Raw genomic sequence first — 15,794 nt, forward strand, 5'->3', positions numbered from 1 at the left:
TAAATCGGCAATTTTTTGGCAAAGACATTTCTAAGTACCTTTTACCAATAGAGGGTTTAAGTGGTACCGGATATGCAGCTCGGCAAATAAAAAAGTGAATTGATCCCAGTGCATGACGGAGGACAATATGGCGATAAATTAAATCTCCAAGGTACGATTATCGTGGCAGTTTTTTATCACGATAAACGATAATATCGCTTATCGTCCCATCCCTACTTCCCACCACGTGTCTGAGCATAGGGGCGTCAATTGGGTATGGCAGGGGTATGCAGCTGCCATACCCTGGGTCCAGGGGGGGAGAATAAAAGTTACTTTTAAATATAAATCCATGGATGTCTCTTTGTCTATCTGTGCTGGTTATGTTAAATTACATCAAAATAACTACAAATGCAAAATGTAACAATGGTCACTTTAACAAGGTATTATAATTATATTCTCCACGCTTTTATCCTCCCCATCTTGACAGAATGGTATATTCCCAGGTTCCGAAGGTCAGCTGCACAGGTGCAACGCATTTTTTGTTGTTAATTGTGAACAACCGTTCCAGGCTGCCATATCCAGCTCAAGAAACCGTAGAAACCCGTGTAAAAAACTGACAAAACTATATATTTTTTTTTTCAGACATCGTGAAAATAGCCGATCTACATGCTAAAAAACTGACAAAACTATATATTTTTTTTTTCAGACATCGTGAAAATAGCCGATCTACATGCTCACAACGCCTCGCAGCGCGAGGCGTTGTGAGCATGTAGACCTGCTATTTTCACAATAGAACCGTGTTATACAAAATGTAATGCCTCTTTTCCATGAGGACTCCCATCTTTGCCATACCCTAGCTTTTGCTGAACTGACGCCATCTGTCTGAGCACGATGCCCGGTCGCACGGTCAGACACACAGAAAACAGAAGTGTGCGCCTGCGCGGTGCACGTGACATTTCTGATCAAAGTCCAAACGTCAGCAGCCAATCAAAGGATACCATTTGAAACGGAAGTGACAGGTTTTGTCAGAACCACTACACTCTCTACCTCCAACCTGGTGATGAATCATTAATGTCAAGTTTATCATTAACCCAAAATGGAGACACATTTGTGCCAATAGAGGAAGTGTTTCGAACAAACCAGCGAGGCCAGAGATAATTAAATACCACCACTTTTTACTTTTACTGATGTCTATGTGTGCCGGCACGTGCACTATTAGACATCAAAGAATGCAAATGCTTTTAATACACAGACCCACACATGCTATGTCATGATTAATGATTAACGTGAATGAATCACTCAAAATAAACAGTCCTGTTTAGTGTAAGGCGTGTCTACAGTTTTTTTTTTTTTTTTTTGTCTATTATTTGAACAAAAGGATGTAAGGTATTTGTATTTTATTTGCATGTATTACTTCATTTTTCATTTTCATGACTTTTATTTGTTTCAATAGTTTTATGACAGAGGGCCTAAGGGCTGCATTTTGATTGTCTTAAATGCCAGCTCTTATGCCTTAACTTAAAGGTCTGTCCATGCAAAAATTTCGAGAGTTCCGACTTTCCGACGTGCAGCTTTCCAAACTCAGGGTAATGCTTTTCAGAGGATGCGAGCGATGTAATTTGTAGTTGAACTGGACCTTTCCGATGAAAAGTTTGGTGGTCGGAGACAGTATAGTTAAGGCATAAGACAAGAGCTAGTACTTAAGACAATCAAAATAGAGCCCATAATATTTTACTGTCAATTGTCTTTTATCCTTCAAGTGATTGTTTTTCTTTTTTTAAATATAGGCCTATCTAATCAAATATGTTCACTTTGATTCTCAGTGCAGAAATGGCGTCTGCCAGCAGTCTGCTGTCTGAAGTGCAGTTCCTGTGTTCCATCTGTCTGGATGTGTTCACCGATCCTATCACCACTCCCTGTGGACACAACTACTGCAACACCTGCATCTCACAGCACTGGGACGGCGCTGACGCGTGTCAGTGTCCACTGTGTAAAGAAACCTTCCAGACGAGGCCACAGTTCTCCGTCAATAAAGTCCTCTCTGAGATGGCTGATCAGTTCAGGCAGTTGAAGCAGCTGAAACAAAGTTCCAACACAAACCAAGAACCTGCCACACCAGATGAAGTGTCCTGTGACGTCTGTACCGAGACCAAGCTCAAAGCCTTGAAGTCCTGCCTGGTGTGTCTGGTCTCCTACTGCCAGACTCACCTGGAGCCTCATCAGAGAATCGCGGCTTTAAGGCGACACAAACTAATCGACCCCGTGAAGAACCTGGAAGACGTTATGTGTAAGAAACATGAGCGACCTCTGGAGCTGTTCTGTAAGACTGATGTTATGTTCCTGGTCTAGGGTTTACATGGAACATAACAAAAACTGGGGGAGACGCAGTCAAAACAAAGTTTAAACAATTTATTTAAATAATCAAAGTTAAGAAAACATACCAAAATGAAGAGTGAGGTGTGGAAGTCAGTCAAGTCAGTAGTGAAATGCATGTATGGATGAGTGAGAGATGTAGTGTGTGAGTGTTGCATGTACTAACAGAAATAACAAATAAGGGGAATGGTGGGAGAGGAGCTGGAGTGAGGAGAGCTGGGAGAGGACTGGGGAAGCAGGCTTTTATAGGTGTGGACCGGGCCCAGGTGCACACCAATCAGTCTTAACGATGCTGCTCCCCAGTCATATGGGAAGGAAAACAACAAATGAATACAAAGCAAATAACTATAACCAAGGAGTGACCAATATATCAAACCCTACGGCCTACAGGCCTACAGTATATCCTCCTAATGAGGGAACCGTCACACCCCCCCCCATAAAGACGGGGTCCCAAGGGGATCACCGGACACCCTGTTACTTTGAATATTGTACTTTAAATGTTGTATACATACTACCTGTACTATTTATCCCCTATATCCACTTTTAACTCCACCCCGCCACACCATCCTGCCCACCACCTCAGCAGCCTTTGTACACAGGAGCACTTTTAAGAGATGACAAACATGATGGCCTAAAATGGAGAAAACCCAGGAGACATCTTAGGGTAAAAGAATAACACAGGTCATGCAAACATTTTTGGGTCTCCAAACTCTAGAATTAGAGGTGCTATATAACCCCATTTAAATCTTTAACATGACACTGGTAAGTAGTAATAATAACGTATAAAAAACAGAATCCCAAATGAACACCAGCACTGTATTACCAAACCCAACCACTTGCTCCTCCAATGGCTAACCCCCCCTGCAGGCCATCACCCCAGCAACTGATCAATGAAGACCTTGGGATGATGACAGGACAAAAGAAGGACCCACTGAGCCTAAATGGAGAATCTGGAGAGTGGAAAATAACTGGGTTTAGTGACAATATTTCTTGAGCAAATTTACATTGCACAGTTGGGTGGAATTCTGACGATTGGGTGTTGAGATCATGTAACTTTGCTCTGAGACCTTTTTCACCACCTTGTGTGGACCAGAAAACTTTGAAATTCTATGAAATGGTGAAGTAACCAATGGAAGTAAAGCCAGGACCTGGTCTCCTGGACTAAAGACCCGGCACTCAGCTTTAACGCCAGACACCGGTTTTATCTTATCCTGAACTAATGCCAACTTTTCTTTAGGCTTGTCAGTTTTGATACTTTGAAACTTCTCAGATACTTTGACCTTTGGACAGTCACGGTCACTTTTATTCGCTTCCCCCGTCACCAGGGGAACGGATGTCACCATTGCCGGTGGTGGACCCTCTGCCCACACCCGAGCACCAACCAGGTCGTTACCCAGGATGACCGTCACCCCTGGAACCGGCAGTGCTGGGCGCACAGCAAGCTTTGCTTCTCCCTGGAACAATTCACATTTAAGCATCACTTTATGCAAGGGAACCAACAGTATGTTCATGTCTATGCCCCGGATATGCACTTTGTCACCAGTGTCAGAAACATTAGTCAAAGGAAGAACACCAGCCTGAATAAATGAGTCAAAAGCCCCTGTGTCTCTCAGAATAGTTACGGGCACTTCTTCCCCACCTTGCACCAAAGAGACAGAACCCTTCATGATAAATGGACGGTAAGAATCTACTGCTGCAACTACTGCATCTTTATTTTGACCGAAATGTGGTGTAACACAAGTGGACACCGGATGAACTGGAGCGGACATGCCAGCCCCTTTTGGTTGCCGATCACCTGCATTAAAATTGTCAGTCTTTGGGTAACCGTTCAACTTAAAACAATCTGATCTCCAGTGGCCCCTCCTATGACAATGATTGCAGACCTTTTCCGACTCACGCACATTACCACTGCTGTTACTTTTAGCTTCGACAGGATGAGGTTTATCATATCGGCCATGTGACTCATTGGCAGCATGATTGCCACCTCCCGCATTAAACTCTTCACGGTGCGTCAGGACAAAATCATCAGCGAGCGCTGCCGCGTCTGCAGCAGTGCGCGCTTTCTGCTCATTAATATACGTCGCCACTCGAGCAGGAACAGAATTTTTAAACTGCTCCAAAATCATCAAGTCACACAACTCTTCAAGCTCTGTTACCTCCGAGGCGTTGCACCAGCGGTTAAAAGACGTAGTTAAATCACGTGCAAATTCCAAATGACACTGCTTGTCATGTTTCTTAGAAAACCTGAACCGCTGGCGGTATGCCTCGGGGACGAGCTCGTAGGCTTTAAGCACCGTTGCTTTAACACGGGAATATTTTTGACTGTCAGCCACACTCATTGCCGAAAAAACCTCTTGCGCCCTGCCGGTTAAGACGCACTGTAACAGCAGTGTGCGCGCCGAATCAGGCCATTTACGCAGGTCAGCCACCCGCTCAAACATTACAAAAAATTTCTCTGGATCCCGTTCTGAAAACTTGGGCACCAGACGGAGATTTCCATTTATGTCAAACGACCCCTCGGACTGATCTGCAGGTCTAGGAGATACTTGTGCAGCAGGTTCCATCTTACCATCCCTTATCAAATCTAACTTGTTCTGCTCAACCTGTATTTTAGCTTGTTCAGTATCATGTTTCATTTTTTCAATTGCATACTGAGTTTCTAGTCTCACTCTTTCTTGAGCACACTGTGTGTCTAGCCTCACCTTTTCCTGATCTGCTTGTAATTTAGCTTGCAACAAAATTAACTCTTTTTGTTGTTCGAAATTCAAACCTGGTGACACTACAGGCATCACAAACGGCGGCGCCACCGCTGTGACCACTGACTTTGTTGGAGTAGACAGTAGTCCCTCATGAACAGGAACATCTTTCTCAAATAAATTCTCTCTCAACACTTGAAATAAAGTCTCCTTTAATCTCTTGTCAACTGGCCCAATTTCAATGTTATAGTTTTCTGCTATTTTAAGTAATTGGTCTTTGGTGCACTGACTTAACAGTTCCTCAGAAGGAGAATCTACAAATTCATCTACTGTAACCATCCTGGCTCACGTGCGCTTTAACAGATTCCCCCGCTGGCAAACAAAACAAAATACAAGTGCCCCACTATTTAAACCACCCCGCTAACTCCACCCGACTGGATGTGCTGGTTAACGGTGGGTATTTATGCACATGAAGGCCACCGCAAAGGCCTAGCTTAACCCAGGGGTAGGAAAGGCAACCACTAGCTGGCGACCTGCGTACACCACCTGGCTGCGCTCCCGAGACGGGGTACGCACACACCGGTACGCACCCGCAATCTCCAGCCGCCCCGTGCACCTAAACCACCCGGGCCTAAACGACTTGCATTATTTTAACCCCAGTAGCTGAAAAATAAAAAACGCACCTCACAGGGACACTTGTATGAAAAATGAATTAAAACCAGCCAGGAAACTCTTTAACTTTCACTTTAGCAGCACAATAAACCAGGAAAAACCTCCCCACCAAACTCAACCAAATACTTAATGCAACTTAACCAATGAAACTCAAATTAAATTCAACCCAAAAAGTTAACTGCATCTCCCCAAACTTAAAGTCCAGACCAAAAAGCATAGCAGCGCTTTCTGTACTCACCAGACTGTTGATCAAACAGGACAAAGGAACCCCCGGAATGATTCCCAATTGAAGACACTGCTTTCACAAAACCACAGCGCCAACGAGCCATTAACCGACGCCCAAATTAGCCAATTGACTCTACTATTGCAGAATTTAGCCAATTGACTCTACCATTGCGGCGCAGCACTACCAAACAAATGCAGAAGGGAGAATCACTTGATTCTCCAAACTCACTGCATAAAAAGTCAAAAATTACCGGCGAGAGCCCCCACTTGTTATGTTCCTGGTCTAGGGTTTACATGGAACATAACAAAAACTGGGGGAGACGCAGTCAAAACAAAGTTTAAACAATTTATTTAAATAATCAAAGTTAAGAAAACATACCAAAATGAAGAGTGAGGTGTGGAAGTCAGTCAAGTCAGTAGTGAAATGCATGTATGGATGAGTGAGAGATGTAGTGTGTGAGTGTTGCATGTGCTAACAGAAATAACAAATAAGGGGAATGGTGGGAGAGGAGCTGGAGTGAGGAGAGCTGGGAGAGGACTGGGGAAGCAGGCTTTTATAGGTGTGGACCGGGCCCAGGTGCACACCAATCAGTCTTAACGATGCTGCTCCCCAGTCATATGGGAAGGAAAACAACAAATGAATACAAAGCAAATAACTATAACCAAGGAGTGACCAATATATCAAACCCTACGGCCTACAGGCCTACAGTATATCCTCCTAATGAGGGAACCGTCACACTGACCACGTGTGTGTTTGTCAGTTCTGCACTGAGTCAGACCACAGGTCACATCACATTGTATCTCTGAAAGAAGAATGTGAAGGTAGGAAGGCTGAGCTGGGGAAGACAGAGGCTGAAGTTCAGGAGATGATCCAGAAGAGACACGTGAAGATTCAGAAGGTCCAACACTCAGTAGAGCTCAGTAAGAAGCATGCAGACAGAGAGATAGTAGAGAGTGTGCAGGTCTTCACTGCTCTGATCAGCTGTATTGAGAGAAGCCAGGCTGAAGTCATTGGTTTAATTGAAGAGAAGCAGAAAACAACAGAGAAACAGGCTGAAGGCTTCATCAAAGAGCTTCATCAGGAAATCACTCAGTTAGAGAAGAAAAGCTCTGAGCTGAAACAGTTCTCACACACTGAAGACCACCTCCACCTCCTACAGAACTTCACATCCATCAACACCCCTCCACCCATCAAGGACTGGTCAAAGGACTCGAAAAAGGACTGGAAACAGGACTGGACAGGACAATGGAACTCATATGTGGGGACTTTGAGGAAAGTGGTTGCTCAGCTGAAGAAGACAATCAGTCAAGAGATGGAGAGGAAGCTGCGTGATGTTGAGCTGAGGAGGGTCCAGCAATATGCAGTGGAAGTGACTCTGGACCCTCTCACAGCACAGCGCAAACTCATCCTGTCTGAGGACGGAAAACAAGTGAAGGATGGCGGCATCAACAGGAATCTACCAGGAAACAAAGAGAGATTCTCTTCGTGTGTCTGTGTCTTGGGAAAACAAGGCTTCTCTTCAGGAAGGTTTTACTATGAGGTTCAGGTTAAAGGGAAGACTGACTGGAGTTTAGGAGTGGCCAGAGAGTCCATCAACAGGAAAGTATTCGTCACGCTGAGCCCCAACAACGGTTACTGGTCCATATGGTTGAAGAATGTGAATGGGTACTGGGCGGCTGCTGGCCCTGATGTCCTCCTCCCAGTAAGAGAGGAGCTCCAGAAAGTGGGAGTGTTTGTGGATTATGAGGAGGGTCTGGTCTCCTTTTATGATGTGGAGGCCAGAGTTCATCTCTACTCTTTCACTGGCTGCACCTTCACTGAGAAACTCTACCCATACTTCAGTCCTCATCCTAATTATGATGGTGCAAACTCTACCCCTCTGATCATCTCTCCTGTCAATCACACAGATTAGACGAATCCTCAGCTTGACATGAAAACGGGTCATTTTAAGACAACAAATGAGAATGTTGGGGATTTAGTTTTTTAGCCAGCTGGCACCTCAAATCAAGCCATTATCAGTTTGTTTGTTGAGCATGAATATGATACACAAAGAATCGGTAAAAAAGTGCTTGAAATCCCTCCAGGTGCTTGAATAGTGACATTCTCCAGGAAAAGGAAAATAAAATGGCGTCGATGTGGACTCTATGCATCTATTACAAATGAAACATTAATAGACATGTCATAAACAATATGGACACTATAACAGAGAAATGAAACAACAAAAGTATATTGCAGCAATAATAAAGGGCATAAAAAGTCTGGGGAAACTATTGAATGGACCTGTGTTAATTAGGCACCCCATAAGTAAGATGGTGGTTAAGAAAAGCAATTTCACTTTCTATTAACTGTTGTCCCTAAGGCCTCAGACACACATTTAAAGCACATGCTTTACACTTGCCCTGGGGGGAGGCGGGTGGTAAAGCAGTTCCAATTCATTCCCTATGGAAGTCATATGGTTTAGAAGAAGCAACTTTCTTCATGGCTGCTTCTTGCCCTAAGGGCAGCTTAAAGCAGCTTGCTTCTTCAAAACCATGTGACTTACATAGGGAATTAATTGTCACTGCCTCCCCCCAGGGCAAGCATAAAGCATGTGCTTTAAATGTGTGTTTGAGGCCCTAACATAATGTATTGTATTGAAACACAAGAACTTAAACAGGCACATATTATGGCACAGTTTTCAACTGAACTGAATCAAGTTTTACGTTTGTATATATTCTCTGTTTGAGAGACTGATTCTGATGTTTTTGTATTATGTTGGCTACTCTTAACTGCATGTTATCAATTACAGCCGAAGGAATTCAGTGATATTGTAATTAATTTGCACGTCTGTGCACTCCTTGAATTTTAATAAATAAATTCTTAGAATGTAGTCAATGTGTGTGTGCACATACATATCTTGTTAAACTACTTGTTGTTACATTTGGGCTACATTGCATCAGTGGGTAGCACCAGTTGTGTAATTGTAGAGCCATAAACTAGTGCAGTGTTTCTCAACCTTTCTTCTGCATGGGCACACTTTTCATGTCTCAAGAATCCATGGGCACACCAACATAATACGGGGGTGTAAATATCGTCACTGTCGGGAAGAAACCTTGTATCTCCCAAGTTTCAAATGTGTACGTTTCTTCTCAAAGTAAAGCCCTGCTTCATCATACAAGGCTGTCGCACAGCAGTAGTGAAAACAGCAAATCTACAAGCACACAACGCCTCGCACCGCGCCCGTGCTTGTACATTGGCTGCTTTCTCTAGTTTAAATAATTTTTTAAAATGATAAATACAATACTGGCTTTCAAGCAGTTTCAAGGGGCACACTTGACCCTTCTCAGGGGCACACCAAAGGTCCCCAGGCACAGTGGTTGAGAAACACTGCTCTACAGCGTCACACGACAGCATGCATGGGCAACCGGCGGCTCAGGGGGGGGGGGGGGGGGCTTACAAAAACATTACATTTTCCTGTGATTAGGACTCCTACAACACCATCAGATTTAAAAAAAATAAAATAAAATGTTTTGGCAAGTAGAAATTAATTTCGGTCTTGCAGTGTTAATGCGGCCCGCAGGTTAATATCAGAACTCTGATATATTATTGATTTCAGCTGTTACAATTCCAAACATGCGAACATGACCCACTTTAATTACTTCAGTCTATATTAGTAGTTGAATAGCCTTGGAAACCCAGGCTTCATTTGGCGATCGGAAGAAAATGAAGCCTGGGCAATCGTGTTATGATCACTGTTGGAGGAAGTGTAGAATTTCCCTAACCAATCAGAGTGCAGAGAACGTCACACCGAATGTGTTGACGTCATGACGCAGCAGCGTTCTCTGCACTGAGCAGAGCAGCAGAGGGGGGAGGGGGAGGAGAACACATGCTATTGGTCGGAAACTTGCGGTGAGACTCGCCGCGCCCGCCCAGCCTACACAAACTGGTCCGCGTTAGCCTAGTGTGGTAGTTGAATGACTACTTGTAGCCAGTGTTGGGTATAACGGCGTTTAAATAAACAGCGTTACATAACGCCGCTATTTTTTTCAGTAACGGGTAATCTAATTAATTACAATTTCCATCGCTACAACGCCGCTACCGTTACTGACAATGAAATGTGCTCCGTTACAAGCGTCCCCAGCTGTCACGATGGTTGAGAGAGAGAGAGAGAGAGAGAGAGAGAGAGAGAGAGAGAGAGGGTGCAGAGAAAGAGAGAGAGAGAGAGAGGGTGCAGAGAAAGAGAGAGAGAAAGCCCCCGTGTCGTGTGTCGAGAGAGAGAGAGAGAGAGAGAGGGTGCAGAGAAAGAGAGAGAGAGAGAGAGGGTGCAGAGAAAGAGAGAGAGAAAGCCCCCGTGTCATGTGTCGAGAGAGAGAGAGAGAGAGAGAGAGAGAGAGAGAGAGAGAGGGTGCAGAGATAGAGAGAGAGAGAGAGAGAGAGGGTGCAGAGAAAGAGAGAGAGAAAGCCCCCGTGTCGTGTGTCGAGAGAGAGAGAGAGAGAGAGAGAGAGGGTGCAGAGAAAGGGTGCAGAGAAAGAGAGAGAGAGAAAGCCCCCGTGTGTCGGTCTTGCAAAAATAAATAAATAAATGACTCACGGAGTTGCAAGAATCCACACCAGAAGCTCATTAAGTAATTTCCAGTCCCAACAAAATACTCTGTGATTGTTGATAACAGCTCTTCTTGGAATCATTAGCTAGCATCCTTAAATCCTTATGCAGAGATTAAATGTCGATGTATAACTGCCTAAACCTTTGTTTAGTTTAGTTTTATTTGCGACAGATCTCCCCTCCTCTCTGTGTCCACACGTGAAGCAAAATGACATGAGGTATTTTTTTCTCCCTTGAGAATAATAATGGAAGGCATCAAAAAAGCAATATAAGGTATTTTTTTCCTTGAAAAGAATGAAAGGCAGAAAATACTGTAATCTGTCTGAATCGATTTTTTTTACTCTAATTTACTTAAAAAAATACTTATATTTACTTACTAATTTGTTACTAACTCAGTTACCTTTTTGGAGAAGTAACTAGTAACTATAACTAATTACCTTTTTTAAGTAATTTGCCCAACACTGCTTGTAGCCCATAGTAGTATTAAAATGTTAGTCCAGTGTGGATTTAAGTTTATAACGTTAACATAAGTAGGCTATAACTAAATGCAGTTGAAATTAAATCAAAATGTTACATTTCAGGATTCCAATAAAAAAGAAAAGGACAAAAGATAATGCGATCTACAAAGCTTGTGGATTGGCTGTTTTTGCTACAATTACTGGAGATGTTTTTTTTGCTCAACAGTAACAACATAAAATGTGGCCCTAGTCTCAATCATCAAAGTTGCCCGCCCCTGCATTACAGCTTCAAAAGTAGCATACTTTAGAACAGTGTTTCTCAACCACTGTGCCTGGGGACCTTTGTTGTGCCCCTGAGAAGGGTCAAGTGTGCCCCTTGAAACTGCTTGAAAGCCAATATTGTATTAAAAATTATTTAAACTAGTGAAAACAGCCGATCTACAAGCACACAACGCCTCGCGGTGCGAGGGGTTGTGTGCTTGTTTTCACAAGCACACAACGCCTTCCCATTGACCTAAAAGCTGTTTTCATTGTTATGTGACAGCCTTGGATGATGAAGCAGGGCTTTACTTTGCGAAGAAACGTACACATTTGAGAGATTGCAACTGAAATAATCCAGAAATCTCACTTGTGCGCACGTCCCCACCTGTGACCACCCTGAAGTTGCCAGGGCCAGCCTATTTCTCTGTTCTGGCTGCGCCCCTCGTGCGTGCTTGCGTGCGTGAGTGGGACGTGCAGAGAATGTTACAGAGGCAGGAGCTGACATTTCTAAAAGGGCCTTTTGGTGAAAAATATTGAAAATAGCAGACCTCCAAGCTCACAACGCTGCGACGCGTTGTGAGCTTGGAGGTGGGCTATTTTTGATGCTTGACACAGAGAGGGCAGAGAAGGCAATTCTTTAAGATGCTGCATTCGAGTTCTCTCTCTCTCTCTCTCTCTCTCTCTCTCTCTCTCTCTCTCCCTCTCTCTCTCTCTCGCACGCACGCACGCACGCACGCACGCACGCACGCACGCACGCACGCACGCACGCACCACTAAGGGGGAGGATCTACAAGCTTGTAGATCTGCTATTTTTGGCTAAAGTTCTCCTCAGGTATCCCCTAGGGGTCCCGGACCCCCTGTTGATGGACCTGGACCCCCTGTACCCCTGGGCTAAATTAATACTCTGGCCAGGAGTACATGCAGCAGTGGACAACATTGCTCTCGTGTTCATGTTTTTTACGTGTGTGTACACTATTCAAAATGCGTGATCATAAAATAAGTTTTTTTTTTACGTATGTGTACACTATTCAAAATGCGTGTTCATAAAATAAGCGGTTCCCAAACTATTGTGGCTTGAGGTTTATCACATTTAGACCGGAAATTATTCTTATAATTTTTATCCCACGATTTTGTAACCCATTTTTCACCCAGTGCCAATTGCCTATGTAATCCTGGGCTCTGCTCTCCCTCTGCCACGCCTGGGGAGACAACGGACTGACCTCATGCTTCCTTCAATGCATGAGTAGTCCAAGTTGTTTCTTTTCACCTGACAGTGGGGAATTCCCCGGGTTGGACGTAGCGCGTGGAAGGAACAGGTTATTCCAACCAGTGCCTTTCCCCTCCATCAGGCGCCCCGGCTGGCCAGGGGGAGGCAGTATAGAGACCAGGATTACTGCATGTTTTTGTGAGGGTATCTACCCTAGGAGACACGGGGAGAACATGCAAACTCCACACTGAAAGGCCCTATCGCCAACCCCACCTAGGGTGTGGGCGCTGATGATGTGGAGGGAGGAACACGCCCTCAGCGCCCACAGCGACCGGGAAATAGACTGGGCATTATTGCACAGTATTACTTTAAAGAGGTGGTGCCATAGTTTTGTACTTTTTCTGTTTTTCATGTGTCTAGGAGGTTGAAAGTACTTCATTAGACCCCCTGGTGTGGTTTTTATAAGCAATTATGTATTCTCTTGGTATTTGTTTGTTTTCTCTTGGAGGCTGCCACCTTGTGGTCAAAAGTGTCAGTTAAAAAACACACATACGTGTGTATCAACTTCTCCCCTAATTACCATTCACCCAACACTGTGGGGTGTGGCTAACTTCAGCTGGGTCACCACCCACCATGACATCCATGCATACTTAATGAACTGGGGGTGTGGCCACAAGAAAACCCAATTTTAACTCTTTCTGTATACTTTTTTGGAAAAAATCTTCCTCCTAGTATAATCATAATACCTGATAATCATGTTTTAGAGGGGGGGGGGGGGGGGGGGGAATAATGGCACCACCTCTTTAACCATTATTCTTCGCTTTACATAGTGAAACATTGCAGATCTACAAGCTCACTGTAGATCTGCAAATGTTATTTTAAATTGTGAAAAATTGTGTAAGACTTTTTTTTTACCCGATCCTATATCCTAAACAGGTTTCTGAAATACTCATGTTTCTATGTGAGTGGTGCTCAAACCTTTTCATGTCAAGGACCCCCAGCATGATATGTATTTGGCCACGGACCCCCATCTCAAAATATTTCATTCCAGGGACCACCCAGAAGCAACGTTTTACTCACAAAACGCTTTAAAAACACATATATTCTTGCTTATTGTCAAGAACGGAATGATCCAATATTACAGTGCTACATTACATTTGGTGTAACATGGTTCTATTGTGAAAATAGCAGATCTACATGCTCACAACGCCTCGCAAAGCGATAATTCCCTTATATAGTCGTTAATGCCCTAATATAGAGAACGGACTGCCCCGTCCCCAGCTATTCATTTCAATGCAAGTTGCTCAGTGGCGGTTTGAAGCACGCGGAAGAACAGAATCCAGGTGCATTGTGGGGGAAATTGGCACATCTGGATGTGCCAAAATGTGTTACGTCGAGAGGCATTTTTTTTAAATTTCATTTATGGAGATCTAGGTGATGGAGTCAGCTCCAATAAGGAACTCCATATATGGTCATAAAAGGGATTTGGTTCCCCTGGCATCACAGTGATGTCAGAGCGTGAGAGTCAATCAACAAAAAAAGACAAGCGTTACCCGCACTGCCACGGACAAGATGTGACGGTTCTGATACTAAACTGTGACCTATGGTCACAATTATTATGTTGACGTGAAACTCAGTCCATATATATGTACGAATATGGCTGAGTCATTGTGACATCAGTGGAATGACACGGGCATCAAGCCAAACACTATGGGGCTCTTAAGTCTGACATCATTTTGTAGGCGTAGGTGAACTTCTGGTCCCAAGAGGCACCAACGCCCGCGAATCTTTTTACTATAAACACATTTTTCTTCTCTTTGCTGTTGACAGGAAAGTGGTAGAATTATACTGTAGTCGTTATTTTTGTCTCAGATCTGTTGAAATAGCGAGGGACACAGCACTGCCCATATTGACAATAAATCTGCTTGGGGGTCTGACTACAAAATGATGTCACAGCTTAAGAGCCCCATATAGAAAGGGGTCGCAGTCTATCTATTAGCGCGAACAGCCACCACAACCATTTAGATCTGTCCGAGAAGAATGGCTCTGAGACGATCACTGCTTCATCTACTGAGAACGCCACTCAAACACAGCCACTGCCAACAACGAGGTTGGCAGTCGGTCTGCCAAGGAGTGTCGATAGTCGGCGCTCCGTTCTCCAAAGGCCAGGGAAGGGCGGGCGTGGAACGCGGACCCAAAGCCATCAGAGACGCGGGTCTGATCGAGAGGCTCTCGGCGCTGGGGCACCGCGTCTGCGACTTCGGCGACGCCGTCAACGACAAGCCCCCGACGACAACGGACGAGCCCTTCAGGAAAGCGCTCTTCCCTCGCGCCGTCGCCGAGGCCAACCGCCGCGTCTCGGACGCCGTCCGAAATGCCGTCGGCCGCGGATACCGCTGCGTGGTGCTCGGCGGCGACCACAGCATGTCCGTGGGCTCGGTGTGCGGCCACGCGCTGTGCCGCCCCGGCCTGGGCGTCCTCTGGGTCGACGCCCACGCCGACGTGAACACGCCGGAGACGTCGCCCTCCGGGAACCTCCACGGCCAGTCGGTGGCGTTCCTGCTCCGGGAGCTGCGGGAGCAGACGTCCGCCGTCGTCCCCGGCTTCCAGTCGGTGTGGCCCTGCCTGTCCTCCAGGGACCTGGTCTACGTGGGCCTGCGGGACGTGGACCCCGCCGAGCGCAGGCTCCTGGAGAGCCTCGACGTGCTGACCTTCACCATGCGCGACGTGGACCTCCTCGGCATGGAACGCGTCATGGAGAGGGCTCTCCATCACCTGCTGTCCGGGAGCAAGTGGGAGAGGCGTACGTCGATCCACCTGAGCTTCGACATCGACGCCTTCGACCCGTCTGTGGCGCCCGCCACGGGGACGCCGGTGAGCGGCGGCCTGAGCTACCGGGAGGGGATCTACGTGGCCGAGGAGGTCCACAGGACGGGTCGGCTGGCCGTCATGGACCTGATGGAGGTCAACCCGGCGCTGGGGGGAGGGGGGGCTGGGGAGGCCACCGCCAAGCTGGCCGTGGACGTCATCGCGTCCGCCTTTGGACAAACGAGAGGGCGACAAGCTGATTATAAATGGTAAATGGTAAATGGTGCATTTATATAGCGCTTTTATCCAAAGCGCTTTACAGAGATTGTGCATTACATTCACCCATTCGCGTCGCACACATTCATACACCGGTGGCGGAGGAAACCATGCAAGGCACCAACCTGCTCACCGGGAGCAATTAGGGGTTCAGAGTCTTGCTCAAGGACCCTTCGACATTAACTCAGGGGGAGCCCGGATTCGAACTGGGAACCCTTCGTGCTCTAATAACGGTTTCTCTACCCCTTCTCTACCC

The 15,794-nt window shown here is 45.6% G+C and overlaps 2 protein-coding genes across 2 annotated transcripts; both read left to right on the forward strand.

The window, feature by feature from the left end:
• Nucleotides 1–1,809: 1,809 nt before the first annotated feature.
• On the forward strand, nucleotides 1,810–7,858 carry LOC308305312 (E3 ubiquitin-protein ligase TRIM21-like; the record flags this gene model as incomplete). Its single annotated transcript, XM_080750088.1, has 2 exons — nucleotides 1,810–2,310; nucleotides 6,689–7,858. 2 exons carry the CDS (start codon nucleotides 1,810–1,812, stop codon nucleotides 7,856–7,858), a joined length of 1,671 nt encoding a protein of 556 aa, XP_080606214.1.
• A 6,636-nt stretch (nucleotides 7,859–14,494) lies between these two features.
• On the forward strand, nucleotides 14,495–15,535 carry LOC308305501 (arginase, non-hepatic 1-like; the record flags this gene model as incomplete). Its single annotated transcript, XM_080750298.1, has 1 exon — nucleotides 14,495–15,535. The coding sequence occupies one exon, from the start codon at nucleotides 14,495–14,497 to the stop codon at nucleotides 15,533–15,535; it is 1,041 nt and encodes a 346-aa protein (XP_080606424.1).
• Nucleotides 15,536–15,794: the final 259 nt, after the last annotated feature.

This window comes from Nannobrachium achirus (assembly GCF_963921795.1).
Source record: "Nannobrachium achirus genome assembly, chromosome: 20".
Classification (NCBI taxonomy): Eukaryota; Metazoa; Chordata; class Actinopteri; order Myctophiformes; family Myctophidae; genus Nannobrachium; species Nannobrachium achirus.